At 41.1% G+C, this 18395-nt stretch overlaps 2 protein-coding genes across 2 annotated transcripts; both read left to right on the forward strand.

The window, feature by feature from the left end:
* The first annotated feature begins 526 nt into the window (after positions 1-526).
* TMBIM4 (transmembrane BAX inhibitor motif containing 4) lies at positions 527-7446 on the forward strand. The gene is made up of 7 exons (XM_059846962.1): positions 527-685; positions 1744-1852; positions 3131-3236; positions 4314-4347; positions 5288-5405; positions 5911-5956; positions 6600-7446. Exons 1-7 carry the CDS (start codon positions 592-594, stop codon positions 6804-6806), a joined length of 714 nt encoding a protein of 237 aa, XP_059702945.1. The 5' UTR covers positions 527-591; the 3' UTR covers positions 6807-7446.
* Positions 7447-7953: 507 nt separating this feature from the next.
* On the forward strand, positions 7954-10896 carry LLPH (LLP homolog, long-term synaptic facilitation factor). The gene is made up of 3 exons (XM_059846963.1): positions 7954-8085; positions 8165-8348; positions 10666-10896. Exons 2-3 carry the CDS (start codon positions 8168-8170, stop codon positions 10827-10829), a joined length of 345 nt encoding a protein of 114 aa, XP_059702946.1. The 5' UTR covers positions 7954-8085; positions 8165-8167; the 3' UTR covers positions 10830-10896.
* The last annotated feature ends 7499 nt before the right edge of the window (positions 10897-18395 follow it).

The raw sequence follows: 18395 nt of genomic DNA on the forward strand, positions 1-18395 counted from the left end.
TGAGCTACAATCACGTCCGACGGCACCAAGTGCTTTGTGATGCCTGAGAAACGCCGGGCATCTTTGCTTTCTGTTCAATTACACTGAGTTTGAAGGACGGGACACGAAGCTAGGAGAAGGCCAAGGTAAAATTCTGCTTTGCATGAAAGGTTTCTGGAAGTGAAGCTCATCCCTGCGGGACACAGGCGGACGGGAGCATCAGCCCCGCCGCCGCTCCCTCAGGCACCGCTGAACCGGCACCGTGTGCAGCTGTGCACAGCCGCTGCCCGCTGCAGCACCGTGCGGAGGGCAGGCGGAGCGCAGCTGAGGCGAAGAGCAGCCAAAGGGCCTGGTTTTTCCAGGCCCTGGAAGTTCCCCCCAGGCCCTTCGGAGCTCAATTGCCCACGGGCCGCACGCAGCTCCCGCCACAAAGGCAGCACCAGCGATCGACGCGCTCGGCCGCTCGGCGTGGCACCCTGCTCGGAGCTGCGTAACGCGGCGGCGGCGGCGGCCGCGATCGATGCGCTCGGCCGCTCGGCAGGGCGCCCTGCTCGGCGCTGCGCAGCGCGGCCGCGCCCCCCGGAAGAGGAGACAGCGGCTGCCGTGGCGGCCATGGCGGCGGAGCAGCGCTACCCGCGGAGCTCCATCGAGGATGACTTCAACTATGGCAGCAACGTGGCCTCGGCCAGCGTCCACATCCGCATGGGTAAGGACTGCGGATGAGTGGGAGAGCCGCACGGCCCCGCCTCAGCCACCCAAGCGCTTGCGGAGAGGTCCCGTTGCCCCCAGTGGCGGGGCGGTGAGGGGACGCGGCGCCCTGCGCTCCCCACAGGTGCTCCTGTGACACCCCGGTCACCTGTGGCCTTGAGCCGCACTCGGGCTCCGCGCAGTGTTTTAACCTGGCCAAACGCTGTGAGTGCGGAGCCAGGGCGCTGTTTAGTCCAGGTTAGGCCTCAAGGGTGAGGGGCCGCGGCCGGCGAAGGCTTTGTCGTTTAACCATGAAGGGGGTAGGTGATCTGAGAGGGGTTGCCCCGTGTACCCGGTACTCTGTGGAGATTCAGACTTGGTTTTGTTCAGCGATGAGTTTTGAAGTCCAAACATGACACATGAGATGCGCAGTCCCTGCAGAGACGCACCTCCCCGGCGGTGTTGAGGGAAAGCCTGGACGTGGCAGTTGGTGCCATGGTCTGTGTGACACGGCGCTCTTCGGCCATAGGTTGGACTCAGCGCTCTCACAGGTGTATTCCAACCGTACTCATCCTGTGATTCATGCATACTAGAATTAGTGACTGTAATTACAGAAGTTTAACCATAAGACTGAAGGATTGGAATTTCTTCTGTGAGGTTTTAGAACTTTTGTTTCTTCCACGGAAGCATTTGGCATGCCTTCCATGTTAATCCTCTGTCAGTTAGGTCCATTAAGCACCAGTAACATGATGGAGAAGGTGTGCTCTCTGTATAGTGAGAGTGGGTGTACATAGGTCTTAAACTGATCCAAAGTAAATTCCTTGCAAGTGTTTTCTATATTTCTTTTGTCATCATTGTTAATAGTTAAATAATGATGTCCAGGAATAAATGCAATTTTGCTGTAATACTGTGTCAGGTTTTTAAAGTAAAATGGCTTTTTTATGACTTTCTTCTGTTCTTTTTCAGTATGACTTTATTATGAAAATGAAAACTTGTATCTGATTTACTGTATCTGTACAGTATCTGATTTGAACTTTGAAAGTGTAAGTGAAAAGTGGTTTCATGTTTATTTTCCAGCGTTTCTCCGAAAGGTCTACAGCATTCTTTCTGTTCAAGTTCTATTGACCACAGTCACATCTGCAGTTTTCCTATACTCTACTGGCATGCAGGCATTTGTTCATGAGAGGTAAATTCTAAGGTGAAATGCATCTGTTTAGCATGTGTTAGGTATAAATTATGTAACTTGTTGTTACACTTCAATCTTCCTAATCCTTTTTATAGCCTGTGTTTTTGTTGCTGTCATAGATACTTTTTAACTTATTAGGGAGTAACTTTTCTTCTCTGACATTTTTCTCCTTGGTTTACTATGAAAACTATTATTATCTGTTTTGTTGTGTTGTTGTTTATTTTAATCAATGCTTTATTAATAGTGCTCATTTCAATATTTGTGCTATGCAAACTTTTACATGAGTTGCAGAACATCTCAATAACTGACATTTCTTGTTTTACAGTCTAAATACTTTTAGAATCTCTTTAGAATGCTGTTGTTTATAGATACCTGTTCAAAAAGCAGATTGTCTTATTTCTCTTCCTCCCTCTCCCATCTTATTTTTCCCCTTACCCCCTCCCCATTCCCCCAAAAGAATTAGTTTGCTTAAATTCCTGTGGGTGTGCTTCATTTTGCCTCTCAGATTTTCATGATAAAGTAAGTCTCAGAATGCAAACTGTGGTGAAGAGGCCAGGAAAAAGAACAGCTGGGAAAGGAGGAGAGCACTGAGTCTAGTTTCTCTTTTCCTCTAAGCGCACTTTTGGACTTCTACTTTCACTTTAAAGCCCAAATATAAAGGAGGATTAAACACTGCATGAAAGTTTCAGTTTCTGTATAACCTATAGTGTATACAACAGTAGCTGTAAAACTACAGTTTTCTACCTAAAGCTGATAATTTTAAATTGTCCTGCTTGCTTGGAACTGTTGAGATTTTGTGTTGCATGTTGGCCCCATTTTCCTTGGAGGGCTACTTGAATGATTTAGAAACACTTAGTGATTACTACTGATTTTCTTTGGTGCAGTTAGTGCCCATGTTTGTTGCATTCAGGTGCTTATGAAAAATAGTTCTCTGAATATGGTGTTCAGAACAGGCAAAACAGTACAAATACTTTAATGCTCTTACTTTGTATGGATGGATTTTCTTCTTTGTATGTGCTCATTTCTAGGTCATGGATTACTGGGCTATCTTAAGCTTTAGTATGAAAAAGTTGTCTTTACTTGTGACTGTACTATTTTTAACTGATTATCTGTAATAATATGTTTTAAACAGTTTTATTGTAAACTTGCATTACATTTACTTAGGATATCTTTTCCTAGATAATCACTTAAAAATTTGAATTTATATAAACTGTTCCATAGTTCTTACAGATATTTAAGTTTGATTTTTTTTTTTTTTTTTAATATGGAATTTTACAGGCCTGCCTTGCTTTTGATATCTGGGTTTGGATCTCTGGCTGTAATTGTGGCACTGACCCTCTACAGACACCAGCACCCTGTTAATTTATACCTGCTCTTTGGATTTGTAAGTGTTTAAATAAGTTAAATTATTAATTGATTAATTAATTCAATGTAATAGTCCCTTGAATATCTTGCATTGTAATTAATTCCTTGAAACTAGAGGTATGTCATTGTTTTTCTTGTATTCCTTGAAAGACATCCTATATATTTATGAAGGGCTGAGTTACTTTTTGGAGATTCTGTCCACAGGTTGTTCCTAGATAGCAGGCACTTCTGGTTTCTTTCAGCATCTTTTTAGAAAGAGTGTTAGAACTTGGGACCAGTTTGAGCAAGGGTTATTGCGTGTATGTAGAAATCTATCTGCTCTCATTGTTCTGTTGATGTCAGGAATTTTTTCTATGCAACTGCTCAGTAGGAAAGGAGGAGGTATTCCTGTTACCTCAATTGTTTAATGGACAGCCTTCAGCAGAGACCCAAACCAGCCATATTATTTATTCCTCCAGTTGTTGTGGTTTTGATGCTAAATTCCGAGCATGTTTCCAGCACAGGCCGATCTGTCAGAGCTGTCCTCAAATTTTAGTCTTCTGCCTGATGTTTTGAGTATGTGGCTCCAGGCTTACAGTTGCTCTTGGATATTTTGCATTATGTAGCAAATCAGTCTTCTGAAACAAAGTCACAGTAGCTCAATTAAAATTTGATGTTTTAAGAGTTGCCTAAATTGTATTTGTGATAAAACAAAAAGACAGCTTTGCTGTGTAAGTAAACAGATTATTTAAAGGGTAAGTGTGGAAAGGAAACTGATGCAGACACTGTGTTAGACAGCTGTCCAACAAGATACTACAAATGTATTACTTTTATAGTCCCTTAAAAACAGCAGTTTGTAAGAAGTGTCATATAAATGCTGTGCAGTAGAAAATGTAAGTGACATTTTTCTGTAGGGACAGTCTCTCACTCATTTTCACTTTGTATTGTACTTTTTTAATGTAACACAACTTCCAGCCCAGAAGGACATTGTGATTGCCTTTTCTTGTTGAAAATTAAACATATTTTTATACACAAAGATTTAACAGGAGACCTAATGTTTAATGGTTTGATTTTTTTTTTTCTTACCTTTCTATTTTTTTGGATTTGCTTTTTGTAGACACTACTGGAAGCACTGACAGTTGCCATTACAGGTAAATAGAAGTCATCCTATTGTCTGATTCCATAAAGAATTTGGAAAATTAATCCATTATATTGTATTAATTGCCATTAGGGTTTTCTAGATGTGACTAAAATGATAACGAATCCTGTTTGAAAATTTCAGTGACAGTGAAGGAGTTCAGCAAAACCAGGAAATCAAGGGAGAAAACTGAATTCTGATTCAGAAATTAAACTGTATAAACCTGAAGTGAGAAATGAGTTGAGGAAATCCATTCTTTCAGTATAGCTGAAAATGTTCTCTTTCATAATGTTCAGCTCTTAGCAGAGCTGATCTTCAAGTCGAAATAGTCCTACCTGCCCCCTCAGTCTCGTTAGAGGGTAGAGTTTGGAGAATTGTGCTTCGTGGTCAGGGTTGACATGAGGCAGTGTGCAGTCACATCATGGCATCACCTAGAACTATACCTTGCAGTATAAGATGAAACCTTTTCATTGTGGCCTATGATACCCTGATTTGGGGAAAGGAAAGATAAAGGAGGAAGGAGGGAAGAAAAAGGTTACACATGTTTCTATTATTTTTCACCTCCTGTCCCCTAATCAAAACTTCAAGCTTTTATAGGGGATTGCTTTATTTTCCCCTTGTTTCAGTATTGTGAAAAATTCATACAGTTTTTTTCAAGGTCTCTGTTATCTGTGCTTAAAATCTTTTTGTTTTGTTTTGTTGCTGTGTTCATAATTCTTACTAGGGAAGACCTGTTATTTTCATTTAAGAAGCTACAACTATAAAGAAACTGTCAAACTTAGCCAGTACACAATCCCTGAGTCCTGTGATCATGAATTTGAAATGAAAAGTTCAGGCATAATTTACTTAATTTTGTTCACAGTTAAGTTTAAATTTCTGTTTCCTCAAAAGATAACTCAAAAAATGCCTAGTGTAGAGTTCTTTAATTGACAGATTACTTTTTCTGTTTATAGTGAGTTTCTATGATGTCTCCATCGTCTTGCAAGCCTTTATTCTAACTACTGCTGTATTTCTTGGATTGACTGCATATACCTTGCAGTCAAAGAGAGACTTCAGCAAATTTGGAGCAGGGTATGTTATCATATTGATTTGTTGTTGTTGTTGTTGTTAAGGTTTTGGGTTTTTTTCTTTCTTGAACCAAGCTTTGCAGGTATAATAAGGAATATTATTATATTATTATTATTATATATATAATACAGCTCAACAGAACCTGCTTCAAGGGAATGGTGAGGGTTATTTATTTAAAATTATTCATTTTACCCAGTTCTGATCCTTGGTAAATTCTTTTCACTGATAAAGAATCTTAAAATAATTAGAAAACTAGCTTACGTGGATTTGTCACTGAGAGAGAAGGCAGATGTTTGAAATCTTTAAAAAATTAAAGTTAGAACATAACTTTTGACAGCTTTACAAAACTTTTACTGCTGAGACCAGTAAACAGTTGGCATCTAAGAAAAATTCCGGACATTTACTTGCCAAATATATTGTGAAGAGGTTTTAGAAGAAAGGAGGATATTTTAAGTTAAATCTAAAAGAAAGTATATTGTTGGTTAAAGTGTAATTTATTTTCTTTCAGCCTCTTTGCTTGTTTGTGGATTTTAATCATCTCAGGTTTCTTGAGGGTAAGATACTTCATATACACAGAATCACAGAATGGTGTGGGTTGGGAGGGACCTTAAAGATCATCTATTCCAACCCCCTGCCATAAGCAGGGACACCTTCCCCTAAGATCAGGTCACTCAGACCTTTTACTGACTTCTAGTGTAACTAAAAGGTTTGGGCCAGCCCACTATAGCTTAATGAAAGAAAATTGTTAACCAGATCCATTACTGTTCTAGATCACGCTGGTGATCATTTAACCACACGTTTTCAATTTAGATCTTTGTTGGGTGCTGTTCTTGCCAACATAAAAGGGGTATTTGGGTTTGGCAAAATTTGTCAGTTGAGATCCAGTACTTGATGAAGAGAATGTGAAGGACATCTGAGATTTAATTATATTTTGGTTTTCTAGTTGTTCTGCTGTTAGTATTCTGGAGACCAGAGCTTCCTCCCTCTTAAGTGGAGGCACTTTTACTCAGTCAGAGATTGTGTGACTGGAGAGTCTATGGAATAAGAGCATTGAAATATCACCATAATACTGTGGTTTTGTGTACATAACACTAGAAAGACTGTGTTTTAAATGTGGCAAATCATTATTCAGGGATTTTATTATTATAAAAGAAATGAAATTCACAAGTATCTTTTTCATATTTTATCTGCCTCCAGCTGTTTTTCTATAGTGAGACAATAGAGTTGGTGTTTGCTGCTGCTGGAGCTCTTCTGTTCTGTGGATTTATTATTTATGACACTCATCTGCTGATGCACAAGTTGTCCCCTGAAGAGTACATACTGGCTGCAATCAATCTCTACTTGGATATCATAAATCTGTTCTTACACCTGCTGCGTTTTCTGGAGGCATTTAATAAAAAATAGTCAAAAGTGGAGTGGTTTGACTATAGCACAATTAAAGTTAAGTTTATGGATGATCTGCAAACTCAGTAGTTCTGCCTTCCAAAGACTGAATTTTTATTATGTTTGCATTCCATAAATATTGGTCCCTCCTTAGGGGGAAAAATGGCTTTTTACATAGCTACAGCTCTTCTCCAGACCATGTATATTATGTAGTTAACATGCTGTCTTCATGACAGTCTCCTTTTTAATCACTTAATTTGCAGTGTAATTAATGATTAAAATTTTGCCAACTCCTGTTTACTTCAGAGTAAGCTTCCCTGCTGTTCGGTAGCTGCTGAAAATGTTTCATTTGGCATTGATAATTCGTTTTTGTACCACATAAGGGTAGCATGAGTTTACCATTGTGCAATGTTTCACTAAGATTTTTTTTTTTTTTTTTTTTTTGGTAAATTGAAATGCTGTCTCTGACAGAGGTACTCTGTCCTAGTTAGGGGCTGTCACTATGGAAGCTGTGAGGGTGTTAAAACAATTAAAGGGAATATTCTTTATTTTAGTACTATTTATTGCCTATCTTTCAGTGTTCTGAAAAATCATTTGGAGACTGATTATGGCATTTTATCAACTTATGTATAATAAAACTCACAGTGTGTGTCACTAAAAATTGGAAAGCCTTTAGTCTGTTCTTGCAACTGAGACTGGAGAACTTCGGGATGCTGAGAATGAGCGCCGCAGACGGGTCGGTGCTGGCAGGGTAGAGGCGCTGTGACTGTGGCTGCTTCCCACGCTGTGGAGGGGCAGGCAGCGTACAAACGGTTTTGAAAGGCTTCCTTCCTGTTCAAGAAGGGATTGTTACTGCTCGCCAGTGCTGTCAGTGAGAGGTGGGAGACGAGGAATGCAGTACTTGGGAAAGGTGCGCGTCCTGCCTGCCCCACACTGGCATCGGGTGCGCTTTCCTTCAGGCTGTCCAGCTACCACTGCGAATGGGTTTGAGCGAGTGTAATAATCTCCCCCTTTGCCTTAGGATTTCATTCAGAACAGCGGGGCAGGAGCTAGGAATAAATCCTTGCTTTTAACGTTGTGATGGAGCACGTTTATCCTTTTATGCCTCGCCCCGGCCGCGCAGCAGCGTCTGGGCACAGCCCCGCACGGGTGCAAGCAGGAATGCGGCTGCGCGCGTTCGCTCGGAGACTTACGGTAGAGCCCATCTACCCCCGCGGGAGGACGGGCGCCTCCGCTTGCGCATGCGTGGGCGGGCCGCGTGGCCTTCTGCGGGTGTGCGTAGCGGCCTCGCGCGCGGCAGGTGAGCGGCGCGCCCCCCCCACCCCCCCTCCCGTGTGCGCGCGGCCCCCTCTGAACCGCTCCCGCTTCCCTCCCCGAAGGACATGGCGAAGAGCCTGAGGAGCAAGTGGAGGAGGAAGATGCGGGCGGAGAAGAGGAAGAAGAACGCGCCCAAGGAGCTGGAGAGGCTGAAGAAGATCCTGGGAAACAAAGCGGATGTCATCATGGAGGAGGTCAAGGAGGTGGCGACCGTGCTGCCCCCCGAGAAAGTCCTGGAGCAGAGAGGTGAGCGCGGCTCGGGCTGGTTTTTCCTGCTGCGGTGGCCCGGGTGCCGGAGGGCCTGCGATGCTGTGACTGGTGCTGTGACTTTCACCGCCGGGATCAGCCGTGTGGTTGTTGCAGGAGGAGAACAGGCAGTCGGAAAGCCTGTGTTTTAAAGCTAAAACACTGACTTTGGTCATTTCGCAACACTGGCATCCATATTGCATCCGGTCACTCGCGGAACAAGGTTATTAACGTTTGGTTTTAGTACGTAAAGTATGTAATGTATTGTGTGGGGAGACATCTCTGAGAACTTCAGGTGAATGCGGATTCACCGCTTAGCAGTTGTTCCAATCACGGCATTATGTTTGCTGCCAAACTGTCCTAATTTGAGGGGGCTGCTAAACATAAAGTAGTTGGGGTAGGAGTAATACGGGCCCAGTTTCTGAATAGTAATTAGTTTTGCATTGCACATGGTGCAGGAGTGGATGGTATTAGGTGTCTACAAAAAATGCCATCCTCCTCCTTGTGTCTGGAATCGAATGTAAACTGTAAAGGAAGTAGCCCAGGAAGGGGAAACAAAGGTTTTAAATAACTGAGTACTGGATGGGAGTCAGAAAGACACCTCCTCTTTCCAAAGCTGACATCCAAACTAAATCATAGTCTTATTTTGATTCTCCAGTTTGTGCCACTTAAGACGTTCTGTTACTGGCAATGGAAATGGAATGGTATATAAAAGATACTTGTCTAATTAAGGTTAGCATCAAGTATAAGCTGTAATTTTATCCATGGTTCAGATTTGTCCTACAAACCAAGTGTAAAAATTGTTCTTTAAGGTTTAGTTAGAATTGAATTTCCAAAATGTTTTGGAACACTGTCAGACTTCTGATGCTGAAGTTGAAGAAATCATTGCTTTAAACCTAGTTTCTGGACTAAATGCATGGCTATCTGTTATTTTTGCACCTCCTTTCAACTCTGCTGGCAACTTCTCTACAGGTGGCAAGTTTCACTTGGTTTTTTCAGAGAGATAGCAGTCTCAGAAAGACCTAAGAAAATACGCATTTCACAAAACAGCTACAAGTTTTGTGAAAATAATGATGTTTTCTTTGAGAGGAGTTTTCAGGACTAAGTGTGAGCACAAAGGAGGTCACATTGTCAAGTGTTACAAGAACTGAAGTAGATAAAAACTTCACCCATAATTTGTACTTCCTGCAGACAGATAAGTAATTTTCCAGCCAAAGAAAGTATATAGGTATATATTACAGATATCTTACTATATTACTTTAGGATATTGTTTACAACACACTATGATTTTTTTTTCCAGTTTTTCTTCTTAAGAAAAAAAATAATAAAGGTCTGCCATGCTGGATAGGCTTTTGGTTCTGCCGCCAGGCCCCCGTCCTGATAGCAAGTATTTGCAAGCCCCCCAATTTAGGGTTCCATAAGCATATCTCTGGTGCAGATTTCTGTAGCTTATCAACCTCAGCTGTTGAAGCAGCATGTTGGTCTTTTCCTTGAGCTTTGTCTCCCAACATCAGACAAGCAGTACATAAAAGTCTTTTTTCCTCTCCATAAAACTTGTGGTAAAGGCTTGAGTTGCACACATATGGTTTGGGAACAAGGTTGGGATGAAATTACAGAGCACAGTTGCAGTCAGTACTTAGCAAGGTGTTGTTCCTTTTGCACTTTCTTATTTCACTGAGACATGATGTTCATTCGTGGGGTGTTAGGCAGCTGGGGACACCGTTCCTGGGAGTGACCATGTCTTGGGCAGATTTCCTCATGGTAGAGATTAATCCTCTCTTTGTGCCTGTAAATGTGTTAGACCTGATGTCATGCTCACTCCTTGAGGCAAGTGTGACATTGTTGGCTGATACTACTGTAATTATATTTCACCTTTTCTCCTTACTATTCTTTTTACTTGTCTTCATCTTCCACTCAGAATAAATTTTTAGAGCAGATCTTAAACATTACATCCTAAAAAGTGTGTAATTGTGCATATCTTTCAGTAAGCCTATGTTTTCATGCATGTTTCCATGATGGAATATACAGTGTTCTTAGACACAGGATTGGAACAGATTGCAGGTGAAAGAATAAGATGCTTTGCCCAGACATGGCCTTTAGGAAAAATATTGCACATTTTCTGTCAACTGTTGAGGTTCCTGGGTTGCAGTTGCATTGGTTTGGAAAGTGCTTTCAGTTTATAAACCCTTGAGTCCTCTGTGTACAAATACTGTTGTGTCTAGGGATATTTTTATCATTTGGGGGAATCTAGTAACAAAATAGCTTCTGTGAAGCTGATTCAGATATTTTACTCACTAAAAATACCTTTAATTTTCAGATGACTGCAAAATGGAGCTGGATAATAAGCGAAACAAAAAAACTCTTCTAGACCAGCATGGACAGTACCCAATATGGATGAATTCCAGGCAAAGAAAGAAGCTTAAGGCTCAGCGTGTTAAAGGGAAGAAAAAATCAAAATTGGCCAAAGGCCTCGTCTGGTAAAATCAGTTTTGTAAATATCATGAATATTTTATTACACAAAATAAATTTCCCACATCAGTTCATGAGATTTTTTGCTTGGTCACTGTGTATAATTTATTGTGTTGAATGAATTTTTGAAGAGACTATTTGGCCAGAAAATTATGAAAGAAATTACTGCTTGGTGTCTGCCAAATTTAAAAAGCAAGCTGAGTGCCTTTGAATAGACTAATTGTGTGTGGTTATCTGTTTTCTTGGGGTGGTGAGGGTCTTCCATCTTTTATACTGTAAGCACCAAAAAAATTAAAGGAAATCCTAAAAGTAATTAAACCAAATGTTTTTGTACTGTGGTATTTGTCAGTGTAACTTGTCTTTTAGTAAGTATAACCAAAGGATTCTGTAAACACACAGTATCCTTTAAATCTTTCTGTAAAATTTGTTGCACTGACTTGTGTTGGTTTTAACGTCTGATAATTAACAAAAATATATTTTCATATGTAACTCCAAAATTTTTATGCTGAAACAACACCAGGGCCTCATGAAAATTCTGCAGGTAAAATGAGAAAGTGTCAGTCTGACATAAGTTCACAAAGAGAACAACAAAATATTTCATTGCTGTCTGCAACAGAAATACTGTAGGAACTAAATAAGTGAAAGTACAACTGATTCTTTTATTATTAAAATGAGAGAACACAAATGCACCAAATGGAAATAAAACAGTTTAATTTAAGATCTTTTCCAAGTTTTAGTAAAGTAAATGAGAATTTTGCTTTCCATATGTATTTTCAGTAGTCTTTTATTCCTTTCAAAATGGTACTTACCTATCCTGCTTTACAGGGTGTGCATAGGATAAAATACTGCATGGTTGTGTAACAGATGCCATTTATGTGATTAGCTACATTTGGGTGCATATTACTTGGCAATAACATGTGATGACAGATGCAAGGGTTAGTTGCCCTGAAAGCTTGTGTTTTTAAAATGTCTCTCATTTCAAGGATGGAAATAATTACAGTACCAATGCTGCAGTATATTGCCTTTTCAAGTACCAGGCATGCGTAGAGGGCATAACCTTTGTCCAGCTTCATGCCAGATGAGATCCACGTTCTGTAATTGTCCACAAATTGTGGTTTGTATCCATTGTGATAACTTGGGCATAGGAAAGAAGATTATTTTAATTATACTAGGTTGTTGTATGCTTAAATCTGGCAAGATGAGCTCAGTGTGATAAAAAATTAAGTTTTTCTGGAAAAATCCTGTGTGTTTATTGGTATTATTAGGGGAAAGATACATAAAAAACTACGACAACATTAAAGGAAAAAACCAGTGTGTCTTCTATTTTTGTATAAATGGACAGTTAATGACTTAGTAAGATATAGGTCACATATTACCAAATTAACTGCTATTAGTAACTTTGTATTTTAAAAATATTTCCACTGAGTTTATAAAAGCCCTGCTAAGTTGATAAAAACAGCTGCTACTATCATTTTTTTTGGTCTTACTAGATAAATGGATCTAGATTTTGGTATCAAACTTATCTAAATGTTAGCATGTAGATTAGGACTACTTTAAAATTGATTAATGTGGAGGAGACTGTTCATGAATGTGTTTAACCAGGAATGGAATGGAATGAACAGACAGGTTGTATGTATTTATTGTTTTAACAATGTAGGCTTTATTTTGCTTAATACATGCTTTGGGGAATTGAGGAGGGGAGCTTCTTGGGCTTAAGTGTGAAAAAACAATTGTTTTTTTCTGTAAAGTAAGCACGGTGCTATTTTTGACATGTTGTTTGTAAATCAGATGACTTTCAAGCAGCTCCTGATGGGAAAGCAGGCTGCTTTTCCCGAGTGGAGATGATTAAACTGGCAAAGTCCCCTTATTTAGATGTACAGCTTCAGAGTCAGTTTATTCTTTAGGTGCACAGCCATCATCTGCCTCATCTTCATCGAGCCTGCCACTGCTGCACTGACCTTACGCTGTCCTCTCTCCAGGGCTGCTTCACTGCTGCTTCCTCAGTAAGAGAAAATTACCTTCATAACTGAATAGTCTTGCTTATTCAGGCTTTTATGACCTAACCCTGAGCTTTGTTGTGTAGATTTATTAGTCAACTACTTTTGTGACCAGATTAAGAATTTGAATCTTAAGTGAAAGATGGCAGATGCTGCACTGATGTTTTATTTAGAAGTTGCTTCCTTCCTGTAACAATACTGGCTGTGTGAGGTATTTCCTTCATGGTGTCCGGGATAAACTCAAACATGTTCACTTAAACTACAGATATTTTAAGACATCCTGTTTGATTTTTGAGGTGAAATGGAGGATAAGAAAGGAATAAATGCCGTCTTTACTGGAATAGAGCTCTTAGTCTAGTACCAGTGTATTGCGTACAATTTCATAGCTCACTCGGGTGAGGCAGAGCTCTCTATGGGCCAGGAAATATTTTTGAGAGCTGTTTGGGTGGGATCTGTAATCCCAAGGCTAAAAGCTTGCTTGTAGACAGACAGCAGGAACCTGGCTAAACATGCAGCATGGATGTAACCAGAGGCTGAGTCGTGGATACAGCAGGGAAATTGTACTTTCTGGGATACTGTATGTGGATATTGTAATTTTGTATTAGGAATTTGTTTTGACCAGCTCTTTTTTTTGAATGGAAATACCAAATTATTTAGCTGCCTTTGAGTATTTGATTCATACTGCTGAATCTAAAACATGTTTCTGTTTGAGTTGATGGAAAAAGCCATGTTTCCTTCCAATAGAAATGTATTTAAACATAATTGGTTTTGACTGAAATACATATTTTAAAACTCCACCAAGGGATTTTTCAAAGAAGTAACTGATCTGCTTCTAAGCAGCATTCTAATAATATCATAATTCATTGGTCTTTACATAAAAAATGTTATTTAGGTTGGGATTGAGGGAGAAAATGTTATAATTGATTAAACAAACTGATGGAAGTCTAAAAGTGTATAACTTAAATGGCACTGTCAAAGTTGTGGTTGGGTTTTTTTAAATTCTGTAGTTGTGTTGTTATGAAACTGCTTAGTTGCAACTTTCTGCCACCTACCTGCAAAATGCTGTGGTAACTGTACTTCCTGGACCTACATACAGAAGGCAGAGGAAGTAATGCAGGTACTTTTGAACTACATGCAGAAAAGCCAGCACTGAAAGAATTAAATTCTGTCATTTTATTGAAATGTTTATGTGCATAAGATGTGCATGCATTCATGCAGTATAAAAATTGCATTGGCAAATTGCTAAATGTCCTGCAGATTGTTGGCAGTTTCTTAGGAAGATGACAAGGTCTGCCCTTTTTGACCTGTAGGACTTGATTTTTAAAGTGAATTATTTCAGATGTCTAAAATAACTGGCAGCACTGATGGTTCCACTCCTGGGCTTTTCTGGTAACTCATTCCTGCCCTGGAGCACTTCTGCACTGTGTAGTGAAATCAGTTAGGGGACCAGTTAGCTAAGACACACTGAAAATACTCTTCCCCATTTTTTCAGCTGGTTTGTCTTACAGCTTTACTGTACAAAAAGCAGCATCAGTAGGAGGCAGTACAAGACCAGGAAGAAAGACCAGGCTGGTGAAGGCGCAGCTGTGTCAGGCTGTCCTGGTTCATGAGCCACCTCTCCTCCTGTGGCATTAGTGCCTCTTGGTGAGGCCACTGTGCAGTACAGCATTGTGAAGGTGGAGAGAAGTTCTGAAGACAGGTCAAGCAAATGCATTGAATGGGGGTTTTGAAAGTCTTTCTCAACTAAGGGCATAGTATTGGAGTCTTACCTACAGCCAACACTGTGGTTATAGAGGATGTTAAATATAGTTTGGGGCTGCTTAGTACTGGGGGAAGAATGTCATGGCCACATGGTACAAAAGGGTCTCACATGTGGTCACAACTTCGTAAACAACAAAAGGAGTCCTGTACAAAGGCTTTATAGTGTAGGTCTGTTTCTGTTATTCTACCTTTTCCTCCTGCTGCTGAACAGTTGCGTGGTTCTGAATTTGATGGAAGCTGGATATCTAATCTGTATCTGATCTGTAGTGTGAACATGTCTGGTATCACACATTAGGAGACTGTAGCCTTAGCCTGCAGAAATCGGAGTGCTGCAGAGCAATCTGCTGCTCAGGTTGGCATAGCCTGAATTGAGCTACGGCATTTGTGGGGAGGATGAGACTGAAGTACAGCTATGCATCGCCTTCTTAAGGCCATGGGTTTGCCATCAATTTTAACTTGCCAAGGAGTGAAGTTTCAGGGCAGGGCTGACTGAGCCATCTGAGAGCTCACTGCTACAGGAAGAGGCTCTTTTCAGCTTTTTCCTTTCCCTTCTCCAGCTGCATTGTCCAACTCGCAATTTCCTACTTCAGAAGAAACAGACATTGGGATTATTTTTCCAAGTCAAAAGTGAGAAAGAACTAACAACTTCCTTCTGTTAATAAACACTGCACAGTTGTGACAAGCCCACCATTTTCACTGTAATTTTATTCTTCCTACACTACTACAGTTTTCTGTTCTCTACCTAATCAATAGTGACAGAATTTAAAGGAAAAGAGAAGGCAGAATAGGAAGGGGATATTTGCACTGTTTCCTCTCTCATCTCAGTCATTTAAACATTGCTCTCTCAGGTCTCTAATCTTTCTCATGCTCATGTAGCAATAGAAAAGGTCTGAAATATTAGGAACAGTACATGGTGTGGCAAAGGAGGGCTGTGTATCAAGGGTCCTGTGCAAGGCAGCATGAGGATTGCTTATGAAGTGCTTGTGTATTCAGAGTAAACGGACTTTCTCTGTTTTCCATCAAGTCGGCTATTAGGAGGCTGTGAAAGTTACTTATGTTCTTTTCTGGTAAACTATTATCTAGTATATTTTCTCTCTAACTACAGGTAATTTTCTTGCAAGGCTTTTAAAGTCTGAATGCAGATTTCACTGCATTTTTAACCTTTTGCCTTTAACCAGAAGTTGGGTTTGTGGATAGTATTTCAGGAAACAAAGGTGCATTTGTTGTCTCAGGATGGCTCATCTGACTCAGCCCAGCTGGTTCATTCATACACTCACTTTATGTGAAACATATAATATCTCTCTTGAAAGGTGACAAATTCATAACGTGTAGGTGCAATAGCTATTCCATGCTACAGCTTGCTACCTTGAGTCTTTAAATTACTTTGACAGTAGATGTCCTGTAAATTTAGCTTTGAATTCTCATGGTGGATTCTCATGTCTGTGTTTGAATGAAGAACTGTTTTGATCTACCGATTGTGCTTCTGTCCATCTTGCTTCTGCAAAATCTGACAGAACTTGGTGCAGATCAGATCAGAGCTGCAGTTTGTCTTTCAACAGAATGCAAAACATTTCTATGAAAGCTTAGAAGGGCTCAGTGACAGCAGCACCTTGATCGTAGTCTCTTGGGTTTAGTTCATCACCACTGCTGCTACTGCATAGCCTCAACACAGATGCAAAATTTGAGTTCCCTAATTTGTGCAAAAATATATTTAAAACTAAATTGTTTGTGAGAGCTAAGGTAAGATACACTGCTTTTTCTAAACTTGTTGCACCTCCTTGGAATGTGGTATTGTTCGAGGATGTACAGGAAGAAGCTGGGAACTGAAGTGCACCAGATTATGTGCAGAGCTGGTGGTGGAGCTGCAAAGTGACCCATCCAAAGCACAGCTGAGTGCCCTCAGACACTTAGGTTGTTTTTTCTCTCCTAAATGTCTTTAAGTCTGCCTGAATTCTTGTGGAAAAAAGTAAAATATTGTCAACACTTTAGAGCAAATGCAGCCGTAGTGTGATCTATTTACTTGCGGTTGCTGGAACTGCTCATCCATGTTTTGGCTGCTACTGTGTTGAAGAGAAAAAAAAGTTTAATTCCTTGAACGTGAGACCAGGGTGTAAGATCATCCGTGGGAGAGGTTACAGGTTGGTCTGTTGATGTGATAATTTTAGGAACTATTGCTACAGGCACCTGTGATTTTATCCATCACTTTTAAAGAAGTAAAGTGTCAAGCACTAGGCTTTTTCTCTTGGGGGAGAAGATTGCATGTGGCCTTTTTTGTTATTTTGCTTGTTGTTTAAAATAAATACTAATCTGCTAAGCCCTCTATGTGTCCAGTGTTTTAGAAATATTGTTAGATAGTTTAAAATCAAAATTTGCATTTCTGTTTCCTTGGGCAAGCAGAAAGATATTAACAGCCAATGCATGTCCTTAATACATGCTATCAAATCTTCCAAATATCACCCCTTGCTAATTGTAGAGATTGGAATTTGAGGAAATTGTAGGGTTTTGGGTTCCCTCCCCCATGGAAGAATATTTTTTAGTTGAGCTCCTTCAGCCGCTCCTGACAGAAACCCTTAGCAGTGGGAAGCGAATCTGTACTTCCACAACTGGTGATTGCCCTGTAACAGCGATGGGAGGAGGACAAAGGGCAAAGTCTGTCACACAATGTGTTTCCATCTCAGCATTTCATTGTCCACAACAGCATCACCCAAATTCACCGGTGAGTGACACTGGGTTATCCGTCGAGCTGTTGCTCGATGGCAACACCTTCTACCGTGTCACGTCGTCACTCAGATTCAGCAGAGGCACAGATGCCTTGAGTTGGTGGCTTCGCTCCGTTTCCCTCTAGGTGTATCTGTGGCACGGGCAACCGGGCCCGTCTGGGTGCTGGGGGAAAGGCGGAGGCGCCTCCCTGCAGGAGCGGTGCGGGCGGGACGCTGCTGGGCGGGCAGGAGCCGCCTGTGCCGGGGCAGCCGCTGCCCGCCAGGCGGCGCCGGCGGCGGCGGGCCCGGCCCCGGAGTGTTCCCGGAGTGTCCCCGGCGTGTCCCCGAGGTGTCCCCGGAGCGGCCCCGGAGTGTCCTCGGCTCACGGGCCCTGCGAGAAATCGCACCCGCCACACCCTGTGCCATTTTCTTTCGTGGAAGAGCTGCGGAGCGTTTCCAGCTGGCACGCAGTAACTGCAGGGAAACGCGCGGTGCCGTCCGCGCCTGGCGCAGAGCCGCGCCGTGGGCTGGGGGCCGGCTTGCCGTGGGTGTTCCCGGTGCTCCTGGGCTCCACACTCTCCTCGCCGCCTGAAAAGCTGCTGGAAGGGCAGTCACATTCTCTGTCCTAGTAAGGAGTGGCATTTGAATGTGTAAAACCGCTTCATGTTTTTACTGATGAGATGTTTGTAACCGAGTGCAGTTATTCTCTAAAAATATACTAAAAATGCTACTTCATGAAAATGCTTCCCCAATATAATTTTTTTCCCTTAAACATGTCATTTTTCCAGGGAAGTGCACAAAGGAATCATGACTTTTTCTGATATGTAGTGGTTTGTGTTTAAAAGGAAGGCTCTTTAAAAGCCTTTTATCAATCAACTGGAGCATTTTAATGACAATTTCAGAAACTCAGTGGAAAGAGTTGGTTTATATCTGCTTGTTTTATTTGCATTTAAAAATCTCCACGTGGTGATTTCAGCTAAGGTCCTGTGTCAGGGAAATCCAGAAGTGAAGTTGACCAGAGACAAGTAAAAATGCCTGTGTTGTTTTCATTGTCCAAATGTAATGATGTGCAATGATTTAAACCAGCAGTTTCACATGGTTAAAAATGAATTAGATTTATA

This window comes from Haemorhous mexicanus, chromosome 5, assembly GCF_027477595.1.
Source record: "Haemorhous mexicanus isolate bHaeMex1 chromosome 5, bHaeMex1.pri, whole genome shotgun sequence".
Lineage (NCBI taxonomy): Eukaryota > Metazoa > Chordata > Aves > Passeriformes > Fringillidae > Haemorhous > Haemorhous mexicanus.